The sequence below is a fragment of the Aegilops tauschii genome, chromosome 6, assembly GCF_002575655.3.
Source record: "Aegilops tauschii subsp. strangulata cultivar AL8/78 chromosome 6, Aet v6.0, whole genome shotgun sequence".
Classification (NCBI taxonomy): domain Eukaryota; kingdom Viridiplantae; phylum Streptophyta; class Magnoliopsida; order Poales; family Poaceae; genus Aegilops; species Aegilops tauschii.
This window is the reverse complement of record NC_053040.3, coordinates 13,476,103-13,500,038: the sequence shown is the minus strand read 5'-3', so window position 1 is coordinate 13,500,038 and position 23,936 is coordinate 13,476,103. Positions and strand designations below refer to the sequence as shown.

At 45.1% G+C, this 23,936-nt stretch overlaps 4 protein-coding genes across 4 annotated transcripts; all 4 read right to left on the bottom strand.

The window, feature by feature from the left end:
• Nucleotides 1-2,271: 2,271 nt before the first annotated feature.
• Nucleotides 2,272-4,923, bottom strand: LOC141025490 (uncharacterized). The gene has a single exon (XM_073500834.1). The coding sequence runs from the start codon at nt 4,321-4,323 to the stop codon at nt 2,593-2,595; it is 1,731 nt and encodes a 576-aa protein (XP_073356935.1). The 5' UTR covers nt 4,324-4,923; the 3' UTR covers nt 2,272-2,592.
• A 1,544-nt stretch (nt 4,924-6,467) lies between these two features.
• LOC141025487 (uncharacterized) lies at nt 6,468-12,451 on the bottom strand. Its single transcript, XM_073500831.1, has one exon. It carries the CDS (start codon nt 10,412-10,414, stop codon nt 8,684-8,686), a length of 1,731 nt encoding a protein of 576 aa, XP_073356932.1. The 5' UTR covers nt 10,415-12,451; the 3' UTR covers nt 6,468-8,683.
• Nucleotides 12,452-13,748: 1,297 nt separating this feature from the next.
• On the bottom strand, nt 13,749-17,068 carry LOC141025488 (uncharacterized). The gene has a single exon (XM_073500832.1). It carries the CDS (start codon nt 16,503-16,505, stop codon nt 14,775-14,777), a length of 1,731 nt encoding a protein of 576 aa, XP_073356933.1. The 5' UTR covers nt 16,506-17,068; the 3' UTR covers nt 13,749-14,774.
• A 2,777-nt stretch (nt 17,069-19,845) lies between these two features.
• Nucleotides 19,846-23,268, bottom strand: LOC141025489 (uncharacterized). Its single transcript, XM_073500833.1, has one exon. It carries the CDS (start codon nt 22,600-22,602, stop codon nt 20,872-20,874), a length of 1,731 nt encoding a protein of 576 aa, XP_073356934.1. The 5' UTR covers nt 22,603-23,268; the 3' UTR covers nt 19,846-20,871.
• Nucleotides 23,269-23,936: the final 668 nt, after the last annotated feature.

Sequence of the window (23,936 nt, the reverse complement as noted above, 5' to 3'; positions counted from 1 at the left end):
ATTTTTTTCGTTTTCGAGAGGCACATCTGCACCTCTTGCGGAAGCAAAACCGTGCCTCTCGGGAAAGCAAAACAATGTCTCTCACAAAAGCAAAAAAAGTGTGTTTTTTCATGAGAATTTTTTTGAATGTTTGTTTTTCGGAGAGCTAAGAAACACCGTAGAAAACTGGAAAGCCAAAAGAACCAGAAAAAACTATCTAAAAAGCTGAAAACGCGTGCGGAAAAATAATAAAAAAAATAAAATCCGAAGGGTGCGCCCGGAGCGCGACACGTTGCGGTGGCCGAGAGCGCGCCAAGTAGCGCCTCTCAGCCCACCGCAAGTGATTTTTAGGAGGTTCCCGAAAGAGCGCTCATCAACTAGTTGCTCTCTCTGTCTCCCTTTGTTTTTTCTATTTTATGTGTTTTTATTTTTCTTTTTCTTTTTTTACTTGGTTTTCTTTTTCACTAAAGCTGACGGTAACCAATCTTCATGCTATCCAAGGCAAATCAGTGCCAGATATGCGAGTGCAAACCATTTTCGTCTTTGCCATATGCATTCAATTTTATTGTCTCAAATGCTTACATCTCAATTCATTGCAAGGGTCGAACGATGAGCCGGTAGCTCCACTTGGAGTTGGGCAAGCAAGCCGAATGACGCCTCCTGGTGTTCCCACTCTGATATCCAAAACCATGTGAACTCCCAATTATGCTTATGAAATTCTTGCTTGTTGACTTTCTGTGCTTGTACTCTTCCTTGTGTGTGCTTGAGAACTTGTGCATGTGTGCTTGAGCTTGAGAACATATATTCCTCTATGTTGTGGAATGGTGATTTTGCTATGATGTGGGAACTTTTGTGATATGTGGGATGTGATATAATTGCGATATATGTGAAATACTATTGCTATATATCTTTTGATGCAGGCATAATTGAAACCAAATTTATAAAAACATTGAAAACAAATTTGCCTAGTGCATCACTCGGAAAAGATAGCGATACTGAGTACACCTCTCGGCAAAGGCGACCAAACCGACGCAATCTAGCCAGCTACCCGAGAGCAGAATACCGGTTCTCTGGAAAAATGACACGTGGCACGAAATAGGCGCTCCTGGCTCGGAACTTCACCGGGAGAAACTCTCAGCAAAACAAAATGACACGACAAATGTTGGTGAGCTTGCTGAGAGATCCTTCCATGGCCGAGAACACACAATAGCTCTCAACAAAAGGAGGTACTTGACATATCTGTTGGAAATATGCCCTAAGGGCAATAATAAATATATTATTATATTTCCATGTTCATTATTAGTTTATGTTTCTGTACTATAATTGTATTGGTTCTAGAATATGAGATTCGAAGGAAAACCAAATGCATGTGCGGAAACATGAACACCAAGATGATCCCTAGTCATGCCTCTAGAACTAGCTCATGTATTGATTGATGATCTTGTTTTTCTGATCATGAGAATACTTAGGAGCAACATGTATGCTATTAATAATGAGAACACATTGTTGGCAAAACAATGTTGTTGGATAGACCCAACTTATGAATTACTAAGAGATATTATCATTATTGTGCTGTTAGTATTTTCTTATATCTTGTTCATGATTACTGAGTTCAGAAACCGGAGGCCCCGATGGTTGTTTAGCTCTGTAGGGATACACTGAGACAACATATTACCCGAAAATCTATACCGGCTAATACCAGTGCTTGTAGTCGTCACTAGGTGATCTACGGACCTGGATATATTTTTTACTTCTGGTTGTTCTTTGTACTACCTTGACAGGTGATGAATAGATTGGTAGTTTTGTCGCAAAACAAAAGAACCAAAGTTTTGGTATGATATGTGCCTAGTATTTCTTGTGGGGAGAATATCATACGAAAACCAACATTCAAACAAAACTTCGTGGAAACCACGCTTAAAAGTTCTATTGAAATCTGAATAAATTAAGGGATGTTAAGAGGATGATTTTCTATTGTCATATGAAATTTCAATTTAAAACACATTACATGATGCCAGTTATGAAAAAGATAAATTCATCAATGAATAGTGGCGTTACTGTTCTACACTATTCAATACTGATTTTGTCTTTTTCATAGCTCATATCCTGTGATGTGTTTGAACTTGAAATTTTGCATGCCAGTAGAACATCACCCTCTTAAAATCCCATAATTTTTTGAGATTTTTTTGATACTTCAAATCATCACTTTCACCGGATTACACCGAATATTGGTTTCCGTATGATATTCTCCCCATAGTTTTTTTTGTGAGGGAGTAACTTCAAGCCGGTCGTATATGCTGCATTGCACACACACAAAAGATACATGGAATGTTATGTACATGCCACATCTTGCTAAAACTGATTGCATCTTACTAGATCCCGAATGTGATCTTTTTATTTAAAGATTACTCTGTACACAACTATGCATACATTCTCTCTTGGCATAATGAAATAGAGAACACAAGTACACAACTAATCTGACACCTTCTTGATAAACTTACGTTGCATGCCATCAACAAATGAGACAAAACCACATCTCCAAGTCTTAAATGTAAAGAGTATGCCAAACCACAAGCAAAAACCAGACACTACCCCAGCAATCACACAGTAGTACATCTAGCAGTCATCCTCTTTACCATTTCTATTGTCCGATGCAAGCGAAGCATTTGTGCACGGAATGTCTATAGGAAACCCACATAGTCCAGAATTGTTGGAGTAAATTGATGGGTCGGTCAGAGTCTGCATCTGACTCCGAGCGGGTATCTTGCCCGACAAATGATTGTTCGAGACATTCAACGCGCCGAGCGCCAATAAGCTTGATATGCTTGGAGGAATTGCTCCAGCAAGTTCATTAGAAGATAGATCAAGGGACTCGAGAAAAGTCAAACTACCAATGTTTTTAGGGATGCCGCATGACAGATTGTTTCTTGACAGGTTCAGAAACCGGAGGCCCCGAAGGTTGGTTAGCTCTGTAGGGATACACTGAGACAACAGATTACCCGACAAATCCATACCGGCTAATAACCGGATTGTTCTTTGGAAAATCTGCTCCTGACCCTTCCAGATTATGACGAGTTTATCATTGTATCTTGTCCCGTAGAGTAGTTCTGTATTTGAAATATTTTGTGGATTCCTCATTGAGGTCAAGCTGCCGAAGGCTATAGGAATCGAGCCGGTCAAGCTATTGTTGGCTATGTTGAGCAACTGAAGTTGCGAAAGCCGTGATAATCCTGAAGGAATTTCTCCGGTGAAGTTGTTTGATTTGAGGCTAAGAATTTTCAAGGATGTAATTTGACTCCCAATCCATGGAGGGATAGCACCAAAAAACCTATTATACCCGATGTCCAGGGTGGCCAGCAAGTTGCAACTCATTAGGACTGGCGGGAAGACACCGAAGAAGCCATTTCTAGCAAGGTAAAGCGATCGAAGAGAGCAACTCTGGTTCGCCATAGCCGCAGGGATTTTACCTGAAAAGGAGTTGTTGGATAGATCCATGAACTCAAGAGCCCGCAAGTTCCACCAGCGGTCCGGCAGCTTCCCTGCGAACCGATTGTTTGACAAGTCCATATACCACATAGACTGCAAGTCGCACAAGCAGCCTGGAAGCTCCCCGGTGAGCCGGTTGTTCGAGATGTGCAGTGCCACCAGGGAGAGGCGCCTGCAGAGCTGGTGTAGGATGGCGCCGACCAGGCTGTTGTTGTAGAGCCGGATATCTGCAAGGTAGGGCATGTCGCCGAGCTGTGGTGGGATGGAACCGTTGAACCTGTTACTGCTGAGGTCGAGTGTTATGAGGGACCTCAGCCCCGAGATGCTGGCTGGGATGGCGCCGCCGAGGTTGTTCCCACTGAGGTCCAGAGAGACGAGGTCGGGGAGCGCTGCAGTGTCGAGCGTGTCGAGCCCGCCAGAGAGACCGCGTCCCACGAGCCTTAGATAGATGATGCGCTCCTGGTAGCAGACAATGCCATCCCAGGCGCACGCCCATGTGGCCTGGGACCAGTTGGAGAGCGCGGTCGGGTTGCCGAGGCTGGCCTTCCATGCCAGAAGGGCTTGGCCGTCCGAGGAGGACACCAAGGCAACCGTCGTCGAGGGAATGGTGGTAGCTGCCAGCAGGAAGAGTGCGACACTGCCGGCGAGGTGAGTGTGGGCTATTCTCTTCATGTCCTGGACTGAGAATGGTTGAGCAGAAAGAAAATAGTCCAGACGGCAGAAAATGGTCAGCACTGGCATGATATAAGCATACGGATACGGCGATCGAACGAGCTGGGCAAATCGTGTGGAACGAGTCGTTCGGGGTGCATACCTTCTACGGACGGCAATCAAGGTACCACAACAGGGGGAAGAAGCCATGAACGGGTCAAGCCTGCTCAGCGTATTAAAATCCCTTCACAATTGGCATCCACGCTGAGTTCATTGCTAATTAAATAGGCAATTTTTGATTAACTTAATCCATGAGTAAATCACTACCATAGCATTGACACAAATAAACGCATACTGATATTCAGTGAAGCAAGCACATACTACGCTAATTACAAAAAGATCTACGTAAACGCTAGCATGGCGAAAACAGAAAACAATAGGAGCGGAATAAACGAGTTATACCCTCCAGTAGGCCATGCAGAGGCCGCGACGGTGGTGGCGGCAGCAGCATCCTGGGCGGCCTTCTTGTCGGCTTCAACTTTCTCGGCGGCGGCACGTTCGGCGTCGGTAGACATGGTGATGATGAGGGCGAAGCGGACATAGAGGAAGTAGACGAACATCGAGCACTCGCGTAGTCGTTTCCCAAAAACCTATCCGCCTCTCTCCCATACAGGAACCGGAGAGAAGGGGTTTTGCAGACCTGCTATCCCGTCGATCGTGCACGCGGCGGACGGGATGGAGTCACCGGCAACAGCAGCAGCAGAAGGAACGACGGTGGGCATGCGTGTGGAACAGATGTGATCTGTTCGTGGCGGCTAGGGTTAGGAGACACCGCAGGAAAAATAAGCGCGTTGGTGTGAGCTCAGCTCGGATCATTCCCGCCGCGCCGCGCCGCGCGACGAGGCGAGGCGGGCGGCGGAGGAGGAGTGCGCGAGAGCCTCTTCTATTCTCAAACTCCAATAGCATGTGGAAGAACATCCCTTTTAAAGAGGTCCAACTCTTTCTCCACTAGTGGGATGGGACTAAACTTTCCACTACACCTAATGCCAATAAAGGACAAGTTGAAAGAACCAAAACGCCGCCGGCGCTCCCTAGGCTTGTTTTTTCTTTTGACGGACCCTATATTTGAGTCAGTCAATTTGCTACTAGCCCGAAGCCCACCAACTCTGTGATCAAGTCCTCTCTATCCCAGAATTACGAATTGAGAAGTACTCCTTCCAAAGATCACACTTGTCTCCCAGGTTGCGACAACTGGCGCACGACATGTGCGCCACTAGTCACAACATAACAGTTTTCATTTTTTTTTGTAGATCTGTTATTCAAGACGTTTTAACTCTTAAACCATGCGTCCAAATCTCGAATCGTTTCCACCGTCGGATTCCTTGCGTCGAGATCTAGAAAACTAGATCCAATATTTATAGGTTTTGACGAATTTTTTTAACAAAAAAATGGATGAAAAAACCAAACCGGGAGCATGTTTATTTTTCCTTTCCGAAAGATGTTTTCGAGAGGCACGGCCGTGCCTCTCGCGGTGAGAAGCAAATTCGGGTCTCTCGCGGAAGCAAAATCGTGCCTCTGACGGGAGAAAAAAAGAAAATGTTTTTTTTTGTTTCCAAGAGGCACGGTCGTGCCTCTCGCGGAAGCAAAACCATGTCTCTGGTGGAAGCAAAGCCGTGCCACTCACGAAAAGAAAGAAGAGAGAAAATACATTTTTTTCTGTTTCCGACCGTGCCTCTCGCGGAAGCAAAACCATGCCTTTCCGTGGAGGAAGAAAAGAGAAAACATATTTATTTTTTGTTTAGGAGAGGCACGGACGTGCCTCTTGAGAAAGCAAAACCATAACTCTCGCGGAAGGTAAACCGTGCCTCTCGCTAAAGAAAAAAAAGGAAAACTCGTTTTTTTTGTTTTCGAGAGGCACGGCCGCGCCTCTCGCGGAAGCAAAACCGTGCCTCTCGCGGAAGTAAAAAAGGAAAACACATTTTTTTCGTTTTCGAGAGGCACATCTGCACCTCTTGCGGAAGCAAAACCGTGCCTCTCGGGAAAGCAAAACAATGTCTCTCACAAAAGCAAAAAAAGTGTGTTTTTTCATGAGAATTTTTTTGAATGTTTGTTTTTCGGAGAGCTAAGAAACACCGTAGAAAACTGGAAAGCCAAAAGAACCAGAAAAAACTATCTAAAAAGCTGAAAACGCGTGCGGAAAAATAATAAAAAAATAAAATCCGAAGGGTGCGCCCGGAGCGCGACACGTTGCGGTGGCCGAGAGCGCGCCAAGTAGCGCCTCTCAGCCCACCGCAAGTGATTTTTAGGAGGTTCCCGAAAGAGCGCTCATCAACTAGTTGCTCTCTCTGTCTCCCTTTGTTTTTTCTATTTTATGTGTTTTTATTTTTCTTTTTCTTTTTTTACTTGGTTTTCTTTTTCACTAAAGCTGACGGTAACCAATCTTCATGCTATCCAAGGCAAATCAGTGCCAGATATGCGAGTGCAAACCATTTTCGTCTTTGCCATATGCATTCAATTTTATTGTCTCAAATGCTTACATCTCAATTCATTGCAAGGGTCGAACGATGAGCCGGTAGCTCCACTTGGAGTTGGGCAAGCAAGCCGAATGACGCCTCCTGGTGTTCCCACTCTGATATCCAAAACCATGTGAACTCCCAATTATGCTTATGAAATTCTTGCTTGTTGACTTTCTGTGCTTGTACTCTTCCTTGTGTGTGCTTGAGAACTTGTGCATGTGTGCTTGAGCTTGAGAACATATATTCCTCTATGTTGTGGAATGGTGATTTTGCTATGATGTGGGAACTTTTGTGATATGTGGGATGTGATATAATTGCGATATATGTGAAATACTATTGCTATATATCTTTTGATGCAGGCATAATTGAAACCAAATTTATAAAAACATTGAAAACAAATTTGCCTAGTGCATCACTCGGAAAAGATAGCGATACTGAGTACACCTCTCGGCAAAGGCGACCAAACCGACGCAATCTAGCCAGCTACCCGAGAGCAGAATACCGGTTCTCTGGAAAAATGACACGTGGCACGAAATAGGCGCTCCTGGCTCGGAACTTCACCGGGAGAAACTCTCAGCAAAACAAAATGACACGACAAATGTTGGTGAGCTTGCTGAGAGATCCTTCCATGGCCGAGAACACACAATAGCTCTCAACAAAAGGAGGTACTTGACATATCTGTTGGAAATATGCCCTAAGCGCAATAATAAATATATTATTATATTTCCATGTTCATTATTAGTTTATGTTTCTGTACTATAATTGTATTGGTTCTAGAATATGAGATTCGAAGGAAAACCAAATGCATGTGCGGAAACATGAACACCAAGATGATCCCTAGTCATGCCTCTAGAACTAGCTCATGTATTGATTGATGATCTTGTTTTTCTGATCATGAGAATACTTAGGAGCAACATGTATGCTATTAATAATGAGAACACATTGTTGGCAAAACAATGTTGTTGGATAGACCCAACTTATGAATTACTAAGAGATATTATCATTATTGTGCTGTTAGTATTTTCTTATATCTTGTTCATGATTACTGAGTTCAGAAACCGGAGGCCCCGATGGTTGTTTAGCTCTGTAGGGATACACTGAGACAACATATTACCCGAAAATCTATACCGGCTAATAACCAGTGCTTGTAGTCGTCACTAGGTGATCTACGGACCTGGATATATTTTTTACTTCTGGTTGTTCTTTGTACTACCTTGACAGTTGATGAATAGATTGGTAGTTTTGTCGCAAAACAAAAGAACCAAAGTTTTGGTATGATATGTGCCTAGAATTTCTTGTGGGGAGAATATCATACGAAAACCAACATTCAAACAAAACTTCGTGGAAACCACGCTTAAAAGTTCTATTGAAATCTGAATAAATTAAGGGATGTTAAGAGGATGATTTTCTATTGTCATATGAAATTTCAATTTAAAACACATTACATGATGCCAGTTATGAAAAAGATAAATTCATCAATGAATAGTGGCGTTACTGTTCTACACTATTCAATACTGATTTTGTCTTTTTCATAGCTCATATCCTGTGATGTGTTTGAACTTGAAATTTTGCATGCCAGTAGAACATCACCCTCTTAAAATCCCATAATTTTTTGAGATTTTTTTGATACTTCAAATCATCACTTTCACCGGATTACACCGAATATTGGTTTCCGTATGATATTCTCCCCATAGTTTTTTTTTGTGAGGGAGTAACTTCAAGCCTGTCGTATATGCTGCATTGCACACACACAAAAGATACATGGAATGTTATGTACATGCCACATCTTGCTAAAACTGATTGCATCTTACTAGATCCCGAATGTGATCTTTTTATTTAAAGATTACTCTGTACACAACTATGCATACATTCTCTCTTGGCATAATGAAATAGAGAACACAAGTACACAACTAATCTGACACCTTCTTGATAAACTTACGTTGCATGCCATCAACAAATGAGACAAAACCACATCTCCAAGTCTTAAATGTAAAGAGTATGCCAAACCACAAGCAAAAACCAGACACTACCCCAGCAATCACACAGTAGTACATCTAGCAGTCATCCTCTTTACCATTTCTATTGTCCGATGCAAGCGAAGCATTTGTGCACGGAATGTCTATAGGAAACCCACATAGTCCAGAATTGTTGGAGTAAATTGATGGGTCGGTCAGAGTCTGCATCTGACTCCGAGCGGGTATCTTGCCCGACAAATGATTGTTCGAGACATTCAACGCGCCGAGCGCCAATAAGCTTGATATGCTTGGAGGAATTGCTCCAGCAAGTTCATTAGAAGATAGATCAAGGGACTCGAGAAAAGTCAAACTACCAATGTTTTTAGGGATGCCGCATGACAGATTGTTTCTTGACAGGTTCAGAAACCGGAGGCCCCGAAGGTTGGTTAGCTCTGTAGGGATACACTGAGACAACAGATTACCCGACAAATCCATACCGGCTAATAACCGGATTGTTCTTTGGAAAATCTGCTCCTGACCCTTCCAGATTATGACGAGTTTATCATTGTATCTTGTCCCGTAGAGTAGTTCTGTATTTGAAATATTTTGTGGATTCCTCATTGAGGTCAAGCTGCCGAAGGCTATAGGAATCGAGCCGGTCAAGCTATTGTTGGCTATGTTGAGCAACTGAAGTTGCGAAAGCCGTGATAATCCTGAAGGAATTTCTCCGGTGAAGTTGTTTGATTTGAGGCTAAGAATTTTCAAGGATGTAATTTGACTCCCAATCCATGGAGGGATAGCACCAAAAAACCTATTATACCCGATGTCCAGGGTGGCCAGCAAGTTGCAACTCATTAGGACTGGCGGGAAGACACCGAAGAAGCCATTTCTAGCAAGGTAAAGCGATCGAAGAGAGCAACTCTGGTTCGCCATAGCCGCAGGGATTTTACCTGAAAAGGAGTTGTTGGATAGATCCATGAACTCAAGAGCCCGCAAGTTCCACCAGCGGTCCGGCAGCTTCCCTGCGAACCGATTGTTTGACAAGTCCATATACCACATAGACTGCAAGTCGCACAAGCAGCCTGGAAGCTCCCCGGTGAGCCGGTTGTTCGAGATGTGCAGTGCCACCAGGGAGAGGCGCCTGCAGAGCTGGTGTAGGATGGCGCCGACCAGGCTGTTGTTGTAGAGCCGGATATCTGCAAGGTAGGGCATGTCGCCGAGCTGTGGTGGGATGGAACCGTTGAACCTGTTACTGCTGAGGTCGAGTGTTATGAGGGACCTCAGCCCCGAGATGCTGGCTGGGATGGCGCCGCCGAGGTTGTTCCCACTGAGGTCCAGAGAGACGAGGTCGGGGAGCGCTGCAGTGTCGAGCGTGTCGAGCCCGCCAGAGAGACCGCGTCCCACGAGCCTTAGATAGATGATGCGCTCCTGGTAGCAGACAATGCCATCCCAGGCGCACGCCCATGTGGCCTGGGACCAGTTGGAGAGCGCGGTCGGGTTGCCGAGGCTGGCCTTCCATGCCAGAAGGGCTTGGCCGTCCGAGGAGGACACCAAGGCAACCGTCGTCGAGGGAATGGTGGTAGCTGCCAGCAGGAAGAGTGCGACACTGCCGGCGAGGTGAGTGTGGGCTATTCTCTTCATGTCCTGGACTGAGAATGGTTGAGCAGAAAGAAAATAGTCCAGACGGCAGAAAATGGTCAGCACTGGCATGATATAAGCATACGGATACGGCGATCGAACGAGCTGGGCAAATCGTGTGGAACGAGTCGTTCGGGGTGCATACCTTCTACGGACGGCAATCAAGGTACCACAACAGGGGGAAGAAGCCATGAACGGGTCAAGCCTGCTCAGCGTATTAAAATCCCTTCACAATTGGCATCCACGCTGAGTTCATTGCTAATTAAATAGGCAATTTTTGATTAACTTAATCCATGAGTAAATCACTACCATAGCATTGACACAAATAAACGCATACTGATATTCAGTGAAGCAAGCACATACTACGCTAATTACAAAAAGATCTACGTAAACGCTAGCATGGCGAAAACAGAAAACAATAGGAGCGGAATAAACGAGTTATACCCTCCAGTAGGCCATGCAGAGGCCGCGACGGTGGTGGCGGCAGCAGCATCCTGGGCGGCCTTCTTGTCGGCTTCAACTTTCTCGGCGGCGGCACGTTCGGCGTCGGTAGACATGGTGATGATGAGGGCGAAGCGGACATAGAGGAAGTAGACGAACATCGAGCACTCGCGTAGTCGTTTCCCAAAAACCTATCCGCCTCTCTCCCATACAGGAACCGGAGAGAAGGGGTTTTGCAGACCTGCTATCCCGTCGATCGTGCACGCGGCGGACGGGATGGAGTCACCGGCAACAGCAGCAGCAGAAGGAACGACGGTGGGCATGCGTGTGGAACAGATGTGATCTGTTCGTGGCGGCTAGGGTTAGGAGACACCGCAGGAAAAATAAGCGCGTTGGTGTGAGCTCAGCTCGGATCATTCCCGCCGCGCCGCGCCGCGCGACGAGGCGAGGCGGGCGGCGGAGGAGGAGTGCGCGAGAGCCTCTTCTATTCTCAAACTCCAATAGCATGTGGAAGAACATCCCTTTTAAAGAGGTCCAACTCTTTCTCCACTAGTGGGATGGGACTAAACTTTCCACTACACCTAATGCCAATAAAGGACAAGTTGAAAGAACCAAAACGCCGCCGGCGCTCCCTAGGCTTGTTTTTTCTTTTGACGGACCCTATATTTGAGTCAGTCAATTTGCTACTAGCCCGAAGCCCACCAACTCTGTGATCAAGTCCTCTCTATCCCAGAATTACGAATTGAGAAGTACTCCTTCCAAAGATCACACTTGTCTCCCAGGTTGCGACAACTGGCGCACGACATGTGCGCCACTAGTCACAACATAACAGTTTTCATTTTTTTTTGTAGATCTGTTATTCAAGACGTTTTAACTCTTAAACCATGCGTCCAAATCTCGAATCGTTTCCACCGTCGGATTCCTTGCGTCGAGATCTAGAAAACTAGATCCAATATTTATAGGTTTTGACGAATTTTTTTAACAAAAAAATGGATGAAAAAACCAAACCGGGAGCATGTTTATTTTTCCTTTCCGAAAGATGTTTTCGAGAGGCACGGCCGTGCCTCTCGCGGTGAGAAGCAAATTCGGGTCTCTCGCGGAAGCAAAATCGTGCCTCTGACGGGAGAAAAAAAGAAAATGTTTTTTTTTGTTTCCAAGAGGCACGGTCGTGCCTCTCGCGGAAGCAAAACCATGTCTCTGGTGGAAGCAAAGCCGTGCCACTCACGAAAAGAAAGAAGAGAGAAAATACATTTTTTTCTGTTTCCGACCGTGCCTCTCGCGGAAGCAAAACCATGCCTTTCCGTGGAGGAAGAAAAGAGAAAACATATTTATTTTTTGTTTAGGAGAGGCACGGACGTGCCTCTTGAGAAAGCAAAACCATAACTCTCGCGGAAGGTAAACCGTGCCTCTCGCTAAAGAAAAAAAAGGAAAACTCGTTTTTTTTGTTTTCGAGAGGCACGGCCGCGCCTCTCGCGGAAGCAAAACCGTGCCTCTCGCGGAAGTAAAAAAGGAAAACACATTTTTTTCGTTTTCGAGAGGCACATCTGCACCTCTTGCGGAAGCAAAACCGTGCCTCTCGGGAAAGCAAAACAATGTCTCTCACAAAAGCAAAAAAAGTGTGTTTTTTCATGAGAATTTTTTTGAATGTTTGTTTTTCGGAGAGCTAAGAAACACCGTAGAAAACTGGAAAGCCAAAAGAACCAGAAAAAACTATCTAAAAAGCTGAAAACGCGTGCGGAAAAATAATAAAAAAATAAAATCCGAAGGGTGCGCCCGGAGCGCGACACGTTGCGGTGGCCGAGAGCGCGCCAAGTAGCGCCTCTCAGCCCACCGCAAGTGATTTTTAGGAGGTTCCCGAAAGAGCGCTCATCAACTAGTTGCTCTCTCTGTCTCCCTTTGTTTTTTCTATTTTATGTGTTTTTATTTTTCTTTTTCTTTTTTTACTTGGTTTTCTTTTTCACTAAAGCTGACGGTAACCAATCTTCATGCTATCCAAGGCAAATCAGTGCCAGATATGCGAGTGCAAACCATTTTCGTCTTTGCCATATGCATTCAATTTTATTGTCTCAAATGCTTACATCTCAATTCATTGCAAGGGTCGAACGATGAGCCGGTAGCTCCACTTGGAGTTGGGCAAGCAAGCCGAATGACGCCTCCTGGTGTTCCCACTCTGATATCCAAAACCATGTGAACTCCCAATTATGCTTATGAAATTCTTGCTTGTTGACTTTCTGTGCTTGTACTCTTCCTTGTGTGTGCTTGAGAACTTGTGCATGTGTGCTTGAGCTTGAGAACATATATTCCTCTATGTTGTGGAATGGTGATTTTGCTATGATGTGGGAACTTTTGTGATATGTGGGATGTGATATAATTGCGATATATGTGAAATACTATTGCTATATATCTTTTGATGCAGGCATAATTGAAACCAAATTTATAAAAACATTGAAAACAAATTTGCCTAGTGCATCACTCGGAAAAGATAGCGATACTGAGTACACCTCTCGGCAAAGGCGACCAAACCGACGCAATCTAGCCAGCTACCCGAGAGCAGAATACCGGTTCTCTGGAAAAATGACACGTGGCACGAAATAGGCGCTCCTGGCTCGGAACTTCACCGGGAGAAACTCTCAGCAAAACAAAATGACACGACAAATGTTGGTGAGCTTGCTGAGAGATCCTTCCATGGCCGAGAACACGCAATAGCTCTCAACAAAAGGAGGTACTTGACATATCTGTTGGAAATATGCCCTAAGCGCAATAATAAATATATTATTATATTTCCATGTTCATTATTAGTTTATGTTTCTGTACTATAATTGTATTGGTTCTAGAATATGAGATTCGAAGGAAAACCAAATGCATGTGCGGAAACATGAACACCAAGATGATCCCTAGTCATGCCTCTAGAACTAGCTCATGTATTGATTGATGATCTTGTTTTTCTGATCATGAGAATACTTAGGAGCAACATGTATGCTATTAATAATGAGAACACATTGTTGGCAAAACAATGTTGTTGGATAGACCCAACTTATGAATTACTAAGAGATATTATCATTATTGTGCTGTTAGTATTTTCTTATATCTTGTTCATGATTACTGAGTTCAGAAACCGGAGGCCCCGATGGTTGTTTAGCTCTGTAGGGATACACTGAGACAACATATTACCCGAAAATCTATACCGGCTAATAACCAGTGCTTGTAGTCGTCACTAGGTGATCTACGGACCTGGATATATTTTTTACTTCTGGTTGTTCTTTGTACTACCTTGACAGTTGATGAATAGATTGGTAGTTTTGTCGCAAAACAAAAGAACCAAAGTTTTGGTATGATATGTGCCTAGAATTTCTTGTGGGGAGAATATCATACGAAAACCAACATTCAAACAAAACTTCGTGGAAACCACGCTTAAAAGTTCTATTGAAATCTGAATAAATTAAGGGATGTTAAGAGGATGATTTTCTATTGTCATATGAAATTTCAATTTAAAACACATTACATGATGCCAGTTATGAAAAAGATAAATTCATCAATGAATAGTGGCGTTACTGTTCTACACTATTCAATACTGATTTTGTCTTTTTCATAGCTCATATCCTGTGATGTGTTTGAACTTGAAATTTTGCATGCCAGTAGAACATCACCCTCTTAAAATCCCATAATTTTTTGAGATTTTTTTGATACTTCAAATCATCACTTTCACCGGATTACACCGAATATTGGTTTCCGTATGATATTCTCCCCATAGTTTTTTTTTGTGAGGGAGTAACTTCAAGCCTGTCGTATATGCTGCATTGCACACACACAAAAGATACATGGAATGTTATGTACATGCCACATCTTGCTAAAACTGATTGCATCTTACTAGATCCCGAATGTGATCTTTTTATTTAAAGATTACTCTGTACACAACTATGCATACATTCTCTCTTGGCATAATGAAATAGAGAACACAAGTACACAACTAATCTGACACCTTCTTGATAAACTTACGTTGCATGCCATCAACAAATGAGACAAAACCACATCTCCAAGTCTTAAATGTAAAGAGTATGCCAAACCACAAGCAAAAACCAGACACTACCCCAGCAATCACACAGTAGTACATCTAGCAGTCATCCTCTTTACCATTTCTATTGTCCGATGCAAGCGAAGCATTTGTGCACGGAATGTCTATAGGAAACCCACATAGTCCAGAATTGTTGGAGTAAATTGATGGGTCGGTCAGAGTCTGCATCTGACTCCGAGCGGGTATCTTGCCCGACAAATGATTGTTCGAGACATTCAACGCGCCGAGCGCCAATAAGCTTGATATGCTTGGAGGAATTGCTCCAGCAAGTTCATTAGAAGATAGATCAAGGGACTCGAGAAAAGTCAAACTACCAATGTTTTTAGGGATGCCGCATGACAGATTGTTTCTTGACAGGTTCAGAAACCGGAGGCCCCGAAGGTTGGTTAGCTCTGTAGGGATACACTGAGACAACAGATTACCCGACAAATCCATACCGGCTAATAACCGGATTGTTCTTTGGAAAATCTGCTCCTGACCCTTCCAGATTATGACGAGTTTATCATTGTATCTTGTCCCGTAGAGTAGTTCTGTATTTGAAATATTTTGTGGATTCCTCATTGAGGTCAAGCTGCCGAAGGCTATAGGAATCGAGCCGGTCAAGCTATTGTTGGCTATGTTGAGCAACTGAAGTTGCGAAAGCCGTGATAATCCTGAAGGAATTTCTCCGGTGAAGTTGTTTGATTTGAGGCTAAGAATTTTCAAGGATGTAATTTGACTCCCAATCCATGGAGGGATAGCACCAAAAAACCTATTATACCCGATGTCCAGGGTGGCCAGCAAGTTGCAACTCATTAGGACTGGCGGGAAGACACCGAAGAAGCCATTTCTAGCAAGGTAAAGCGATCGAAGAGAGCAACTCTGGTTCGCCATAGCCGCAGGGATTTTACCTGAAAAGGAGTTGTTGGATAGATCCATGAACTCAAGAGCCCGCAAGTTCCACCAGCGGTCCGGCAGCTTCCCTGCGAACCGATTGTTTGACAAGTCCATATACCACATAGACTGCAAGTCGCACAAGCAGCCTGGAAGCTCCCCGGTGAGCCGGTTGTTCGAGATGTGCAGTGCCACCAGGGAGAGGCGCCTGCAGAGCTGGTGTAGGATGGCGCCGACCAGGCTGTTGTTGTAGAGCCGGATATCTGCAAGGTAGGGCATGTCGCCGAGCTGTGGTGGGATGGAACCGTTGAACCTGTTACTGCTGAGGTCGAGTGTTATGAGGGACCTCAGCCCCGAGATGCTGGCTGGGATGGCGCCGCCGAGGTTGTTCCCACTGAGGTCCAGAGAGACGAGGTCGGGGAGCGCTGCAGTGTCGAGCGTGTCGAGCCCGCCAGAGAGACCGCGTCCCACGAGCCTTAGATAGATGATGCGCTCCTGGTAGCAGACAATGCCATCCCAGGCGCACGCCCATGTGGCCTGGGACCAGTTGGAGAGCGCGGTCGGGTTGCCGAGGCTGGCCTTCCATGCCAGAAGGGCTTGGCCGTCCGAGGAGGACACCAAGGCAACCGTCGTCGAGGGAATGGTGGTAGCTGCCAGCAGGAAGAGTGCGACACTGCCGGCGAGGTGAGTGTGGGCTATTCTCTTCATGTCCTGGACTGAGAATGGTTGAGCAGAAAGAAAATAGTCCAGACGGCAGAAAATGGTCAGCACTGGCATGATATAAGCATACGGATACGGCGATCGAACGAGCTGGGCAAATCGTGTGGAACGAGTCGTTCGGGGTGCATACCTTCTACGGACGGCAATCAAGGTACCACAACAGGGGGAAGAAGCCATGAACGGGTCAAGCCTGCTCAGCGTATTAAAATCCCTTCACAATTGGCATCCACGCTGAGTTCATTGCTAATTAAATAGGCAATTTTTGATTAACTTAATCCATGAGTAAATCACTACCATAGCATTGACACAAATAAACGCATACTGATATTCAGTGAAGCAAGCACATACTACGCTAATTACAAAAAGATCTACGTAAACGCTAGCATGGCGAAAACAGAAAACAATAGGAGCGGAATAAACGAGTTATACCCTCCAGTAGGCCATGCAGAGGCCGCGACGGTGGTGGCGGCAGCAGCATCCTGGGCGGCCTTCTTGTCGGCTTCAACTTTCTCGGCGGCGGCACGTTCGGCGTCGGTAGACATGGTGATGATGAGGGCGAAGCGGACATAGAGGAAGTAGACGAACATCGAGCACTCGCGTAGTCGTTTCCCAAAAACCTATCCGCCTCTCTCCCATACAGGAACCGGAGAGAAGGGGTTTTGCAGACCTGCTATCCCGTCGATCGTGCACGCGGCGGACGGGATGGAGTCACCGGCAACAGCAGCAGCAGAAGGAACGACGGTGGGCATGCGTGTGGAACAGATGTGATCTGTTCGTGGCGGCTAGGGTTAGGAGACACCGCAGGAAAAATAAGCGCGTTGGTGTGAGCTCAGCTCGGATCATTCCCGCCGCGCCGCGCCGCGCGACGAGGCGAGGCGGGCGGCGGAGGAGGAGTGCGCGAGAGCCTCTTCTATTCTCAAACTCCAATAGCAAGTGGAAGAACATCCCTTTTAAAGAGGTCCAACTCTTTCTCCACTAGTGGGATGGGACTAAACTTTCCACTACACCTAATGCAAATAAAGGACAAGTTGAAAGAACCAAAACGCCGCCGGCGCTCCCTAGGCTTGTTTTTTCTTTTGACGGACCCTATATTTGAGTCAGTCAATTTGCTACTGGCCCGAAGCCCACCAACTCTGTGATCAAGTCCTCTCTATCCCAGAATTACGAATTGAGAAGTACTCCTTCCAAAGATCACACTTGTCTCCCAGGTTGCGACAACTGGCGCACGACATGTGTGCCACTAGTCACAACATAACAGTTTTCATTTTTTTTGTAGATCTGTTATTCAAGACGTTTTAACTCTTAAACCATGCGTCCAAATCTCGAATCGTTTCCACCGTCGGATTCCTTGCGTCGAGATCTAGAAAACTAGATCCAATATTTATAGGTTTTGACGAATTTTTTTAACAAAAAAATGGATGAAAAAACCAAACCGGGAGCATGTTTATTTTTCCTTTCCGAAAGATGTTTTCGAGAGGCACGGCCGTGCCTCTCGCGGTGAGAAGCAAATTCGGGTCTCTCGCGGAAGCAAAATCGTGCCTCTGACGGGAGAAAAAAAGAAAATGTTTTTTTTGTTTCCAAGAGGCACGGTCGTGCCTCTCGCGGAAGCAAAACCATGTCTCTGGTGGAAGCAAAGCCGTGCCACTCACGAAAAGAAAGAAGAGAGAAAATACATTTTTTTTCTGTTTCCGACCGTGCCTCTCGCGGAAGCAAAACCATGCCTTTCCGTGGAGGAAGAAAAGAGAAAACATATTTATTTTTTGTTTAGGAGAGGCACGGACGTGCCTCTTGAGAAAGCAAAACCATAACTCTCGCGGAAGGTAAACCGTGCCTCTCGCTAAAGAAAAAAAAGGAAAACTCGTTTTTTTTGTTTTCGAGAGGCACGGCCGCGCCTCTCGCGGAAGCAAAACCGTGCCTCTCGCGGAAGTAAAAAAGGAAAACACATTTTTTTCGTTTTCGAGAGGCACATCTGCACCTCTTGCGGAAGCAAAACCGTGCCTCTCGGGAAAGCAAAACAATGTCTCTCACAAAAGCAAAAAAAGTGTGTTTTTTCATGAGAATTTTTTTGAATGTTTGTTTTTCGGAGAGCTAAGAAACACCGTAGAAAACTGGAAAGCCAAAAGAACCAGAAAAAACTATCTAAAAAGCTGAAAACGCGTGCGGAAAAATAATAAAAAAAATAAAATCCGAAGGGTGCGCCCGGAGCGCGACACGTTGCGGTGGCCGAGAGCGCGCCAAGTAGCGCCTCTCAGCCCACCGCAAGTGATTTTTAGGAGGTTCCCGAAAGAGCGCTCATCAACTAGTTGCTCTCTCTGTCTCCCTTTGTTTTTTCTATTTTATGTGTTTTTATTTTTCTTTTTCTTTTTCTTTTTTTACTTGGTTTTCTTTTTCACTAAAGCTGACGGTAACCAATCTTCATGCTATCCAAGGCAAATCAGTGCCAGATATGCGAGTGCAAACCATTTTCGTCTTTGCCATATGCATTCAATTTTATTGTCTCAAATGCTTACATCTCAATTCATTGCAAGGGTCGAACGATGAGCCGGTAGCTCCACTTGGAGTTGGGCAAGCAAGCCGAATGACGCCTCCTGGTGTTCCCACTCTGATATCCAAAACCATGTGAACTCCCAATTATGCTTATGAAATTCTTGCTTGTTGACTTTCTGTGCTTGTACTCTTCCTTGTGTGTGCTTGAGAACTTGTGCATGTGTGCTTGAGCTTGAGAACATATATTCCTCTATGTTGTGGAATGGTGATTTTGCTATGATGTGGGAACTTTTGTGATATGTGGGATGTGATATAATTGCGATATATGTGAAATACTATTGCTATATATCTTTTGATGCAGGCATAATTGAAACCAAATTTATAAAAACATTGAAAACAAATTTGCCTAGTGCATCACTCGGAAAAGATAGCGATACTGAGTACACCTCTCGGCAAAGGCGACCAAACCGACGCAATCTAGCCAGCTACCCGAGAGCAGAATACCGGTTCTCTAGAAAAATGACACGTGGCACGAAATAGGCGCTCCTGGCTCGGAACTTCACCGGGAGAAACTCTCAGCAAAACAAAATGACACGACAAATGTTGGTGAGCTTGCTGAGAGATCCTTCCATGGCCGAGAACACACAATAGCTCTCAACAAAAGGAGGTACTTGACATATCTGTTGGAAATATGCCCTAAGCGCAATAATAAATATATTATTATATTTCCATGTTCATTATTAGTTTATGTTTCTGTACTATAATTGTATTGGTTCTAGAATATGAGATTCGAAGGAAAACCAAATGCATGTGCGGAAACATGAACACCAAGATGATCCCTAGTCATGCCTCTAGAACTAGCTCATGTATTGATTGATGATCTTGTTTTTCTGATCATGAGAATACTTAGGAGCAACATGTATGCTATTAATAATGAGAACACATTGTTGGCAAAACAATGTTGTTGGATAGACCCAACTTATGAATTACTAAGAGATATTATCATTATTGTGCTGTTAGTATTTTCTTATATCTTGTTCATGATTACTGAGTTCAGAAACCGGAGGCCCCGATGGTTGTTTAGCTCTGTAGGGATACACTGAGACAACATATTACCCGAAAATCTATACCGGCTAATAACCAGTGCTTGTAGTCGTCACTAGGTGATCTACGGACCTGGATATATTTTTTACTTCTGGTTGTTCTTTGTACTACCTTGACAGTTGATGAATAGATTGGTAGTTTTGTCGCAAAACAAAAGAACCAAAGTTTTGGTATGATATGTGCCTAGAATTTCTTGTGGGGAGAATATCATACGAAAACCAACATTCAAACAAAACTTCGTGGAAACCACGCTTAAAAGTTCTATTGAAATCTGAATAAATTAAGGGATGTTAAGAGGATGATTTTCTATTGTCATATGAAATTTCAATTTAAAACACATTACATGATGCCAGTTATGAAAAAGATAAATTCATCAATGAATAGTGGCGTTACTGTTCTACACTATTCAATACTGATTTTGTCTTTTTCATAGCTCATATCCTGTGATGTGTTTGAACTTGAAATTTTGCATGCCAGTAGAACATCACCCTCTTAAAATCCCATAATTTTTTGAGATTTTTTTGATACTTCAAATCATCACTTTCACCGGATTACACCGAATATTGGTTTCCGTATGATATTCTCCCCATAGTTTTTTTTTGTGAGGGAGTAACTTCAAGCCTGTCGTATATGCTGCATTGCACACACACAAAAGATACATGGAATGTTATGTACATGCCACATCTTGCTAAAACTGATTGCATCTTACTAGATCCCGAATGTGATCTTTTTATTTAAAGATTACTCTGTACACAACTATGCATACATTCTCTCTTGGCATAATGAAATAGAGAACACAAGTACACAACTAATCTGACACCTTCTTGATAAACTTACGTTGCATGCCATCAACAAATGAGACAAAACCACATCTCCAAGTCTTAAATGTAAAGAGTATGCCAAACCACAAGCAAAAACCAGACACTACCCCAGCAATCACACAGTAGTACATCTAGCAGTCATCCTCTTTACCATTTCTATTGTCCGATGCAAGCGAAGCATTTGTGCACGGAATGTCTATAGGAAACCCACATAGTCCAGAATTGTTGGAGTAAATTGATGGGTCGGTCAGAGTCTGCATCTGACTCCGAGCGGGTATCTTGCCCGACAAATGATTGTTCGAGACATTCAACGCGCCGAGCGCCAATAAGCTTGATATGCTTGGAGGAATTGCTCCAGCAAGTTCATTAGAAGATAGATCAAGGGACTCGAGAAAAGTCAAACTACCAATGTTTTTAGGGATGCCGCATGACAGATTGTTTCTTGACAGGTTCAGAAACCGGAGGCCCCGAAGGTTGGTTAGCTCTGTAGGGATACACTGAGACAACAGATTACCCGACAAATCCATACCGGCTAATAACCGGATTGTTCTTTGGAAAATCTGCTCCTGACCCTTCCAGATTATGACGAGTTTATCATTGTATCTTGTCCCGTAGAGTAGTTCTGTATTTGAAATATTTTGTGGATTCCTCATTGAGGTCAAGCTGCCGAAGGCTATAGGAATCGAGCCGGTCAAGCTATTGTTGGCTATGTTGAGCAACTGAAGTTGCGAAAGCCGTGATAATCCTGAAGGAATTTCTCCGGTGAAGTTGTTTGATTTGAGGCTAAGAATTTTCAAGGATGTAATTTGACTCCCAATCCATGGAGGGATAGCACCAAAAAACCTATTATACCCGATGTCCAGGGTGGCCAGCAAGTTGCAACTCATTAGGACTGGCGGGAAGACACCGAAGAAGCCATTTCTAGCAAGGTAAAGCGATCGAAGAGAGCAACTCTGGTTCGCCATAGCCGCAGGGATTTTACCTGAAAAGGAGTTGTTGGATAGATCCATGAACTCAAGAGCCCGCAAGTTCCACCAGCGGTCCGGCAGCTTCCCTGCGAACCGATTGTTTGACAAGTCCATATACCACATAGACTGCAAGTCGCACAAGCAGCCTGGAAGCTCCCCGGTGAGCCGGTTGTTCGAGATGTGCAGTGCCACCAGGGAGAGGCGCCTGCAGAGCTGGTGTAGGATGGCGCCGACCAGGCTGTTGTTGTAGAGCCGGATATCTGCAAGGTAGGGCATGTCGCCGAGCTGTGGTGGGATGGAACCGTTGAACCTGTTACTGCTGAGGTCGAGTGTTATGAGGGACCTCAGCCCCGAGATGCTGGCTGGGATGGCGCCGCCGAGGTTGTTCCCACTGAGGTCCAGAGAGACGAGGTCGGGGAGCGCTGCAGTGTCGAGCGTGTCGAGCCCGCCAGAGAGACCGCGTCCCACGAGCCTTAGATAGATGATGCGCTCCTGGTAGCAGACAATGCCATCCCAGGCGCACGCCCATGTGGCCTGGGACCAGTTGGAGAGCGCGGTCGGGTTGCCGAGGCTGGCCTTCCATGCCAGAAGGGCTTGGCCGTCCGAGGAGGACACCAAGGCAACCGTCGTCGAGGGAATGGTGGTAGCTGCCAGCAGGAAGAGTGCGACACTGCCGGCGAGGTGAGTGTGGGCTATTCTCTTCATGTCCTGGACTGAGAATGGTTGAGCAGAAAGAAAATAGTCCAGACGGCAGAAAATGGTCAGCACTGGCATGATATAAGCATACGGATACGGCGATCGAACGAGCTGGGCAAATCGTGTGGAACGAGTCGTTCGGGGTGCATACCTTCTACGGACGGCAATCAAGGTACCACAACAGGGGGAAGAAGCCATGAACGGGTCAAGCCTGCTCAGCGTATTAAAATCCCTTCACAATTGGCATCCACGCTGAGTTCATTGCTAATTAAATAGGCAATTTTTGATTAACTTAATCCATGAGTAAATCACTACCATAGCATTGACACAAATAAACGCATACTGATATTCAGTGAAGCAAGCACATACTACGCTAATTACAAAAAGATCTACGTAAACGCTAGCATGGCGAAAACAGAAAACAATAGGAGCGGAATAAACGAGTTATACCCTCCAGTAGGCCATGCAGAGGCCGCGACGGTGGTGGCGGCAGCAGCATCCTGGGCGGCCTTCTTGTCGGCTTCAACTTTCTCGGCGGCGGCACGTTCGGCGTCGGTAGACATGGTGATGATGAGGGCGAAGCGGACATAGAGGAAGTAGACGAACATCGAGCACTCGCGTAGTCGTTTCCCAAAAACCTATCCGCCTCTCTCCCATACAGGAACCGGAGAGAAGGGGTTTTGCAGACCTGCTATCCCGTCGATCGTGCACGCGGCGGACGGGATGGAGTCACCGGCAACAGCAGCAGCAGAAGGAACGACGGTGGGCATGCGTGTGGAACAGATGTGATCTGTTCGTGGCGGCTAGGGTTAGGAGACACCGCAGGAAAAATAAGCGCGTTGGTGTGAGCTCAGCTCGGATCATTCCCGCCGCGCCGCGCCGCGCGACGAGGCGAGGCGGGCGGCGGAGGAGGAGTGCGCGAGAGCCTCTTCTATTCTCAAACTCCAATAGCATGTGGAAGAACATCCCTTTTAAAGAGGTCCAACTCTTTCTCCACTAGTGGGATGGGACTAAACTTTCCACTACACCTAATGCCAATAAAGGACAAGTTGAAAGAACCAAAACGCCGCCGGCGCTCCCTAGGCTTGTTTTTTCTTTTGACGGACCCTATATTTGAGTCAGTCAATTTGCTACTGGCCCGAAGCCCACCAACTCTGTGATCAAGTCCTCTCTATCCCAGAATTACGAATTGAGAAGTACTCCTTCCAAAGATCACACTTGTCTCCCAGGTTGCGACAACTGGCGCACGACATGTGCGCCACTAGTCACAACATGACAGTTTTCATTTTTTTTGTAGATCTGTTATTCAAGACGTTTTAACTCTTAAACCATGCGTCCAAATCTCGAATCGTTTCCACCGTCGGATTCCTTGCGTCGAGATCTAGAAAACTAGATCCAATATTTATAGTTTTTGACGAATTTTTTTAACAAAAAAATGGATGAAAAAACCAAACCGGGAGCATGTTTATTTTTCCTTTCCGAAAGATGTTTTCGAGAGGCACGGCCGTGCCTCTCGCGGTGAGAAGCAAATT

Excerpts from the sequence above, each read along its gene's own strand:
- LOC141025490 (XM_073500834.1), bottom strand. The coding sequence starts at position 4,323 with ATGGCTTCTTCCCCCTGTTGTGGTACCTTGATTGCCGTCCGTAGAAGG.
- LOC141025487 (XM_073500831.1), bottom strand. The coding sequence starts at position 10,414 with ATGGCTTCTTCCCCCTGTTGTGGTACCTTGATTGCCGTCCGTAGAAGG.
- LOC141025488 (XM_073500832.1), bottom strand. The coding sequence starts at position 16,505 with ATGGCTTCTTCCCCCTGTTGTGGTACCTTGATTGCCGTCCGTAGAAGG.
- LOC141025489 (XM_073500833.1), bottom strand. The coding sequence starts at position 22,602 with ATGGCTTCTTCCCCCTGTTGTGGTACCTTGATTGCCGTCCGTAGAAGG.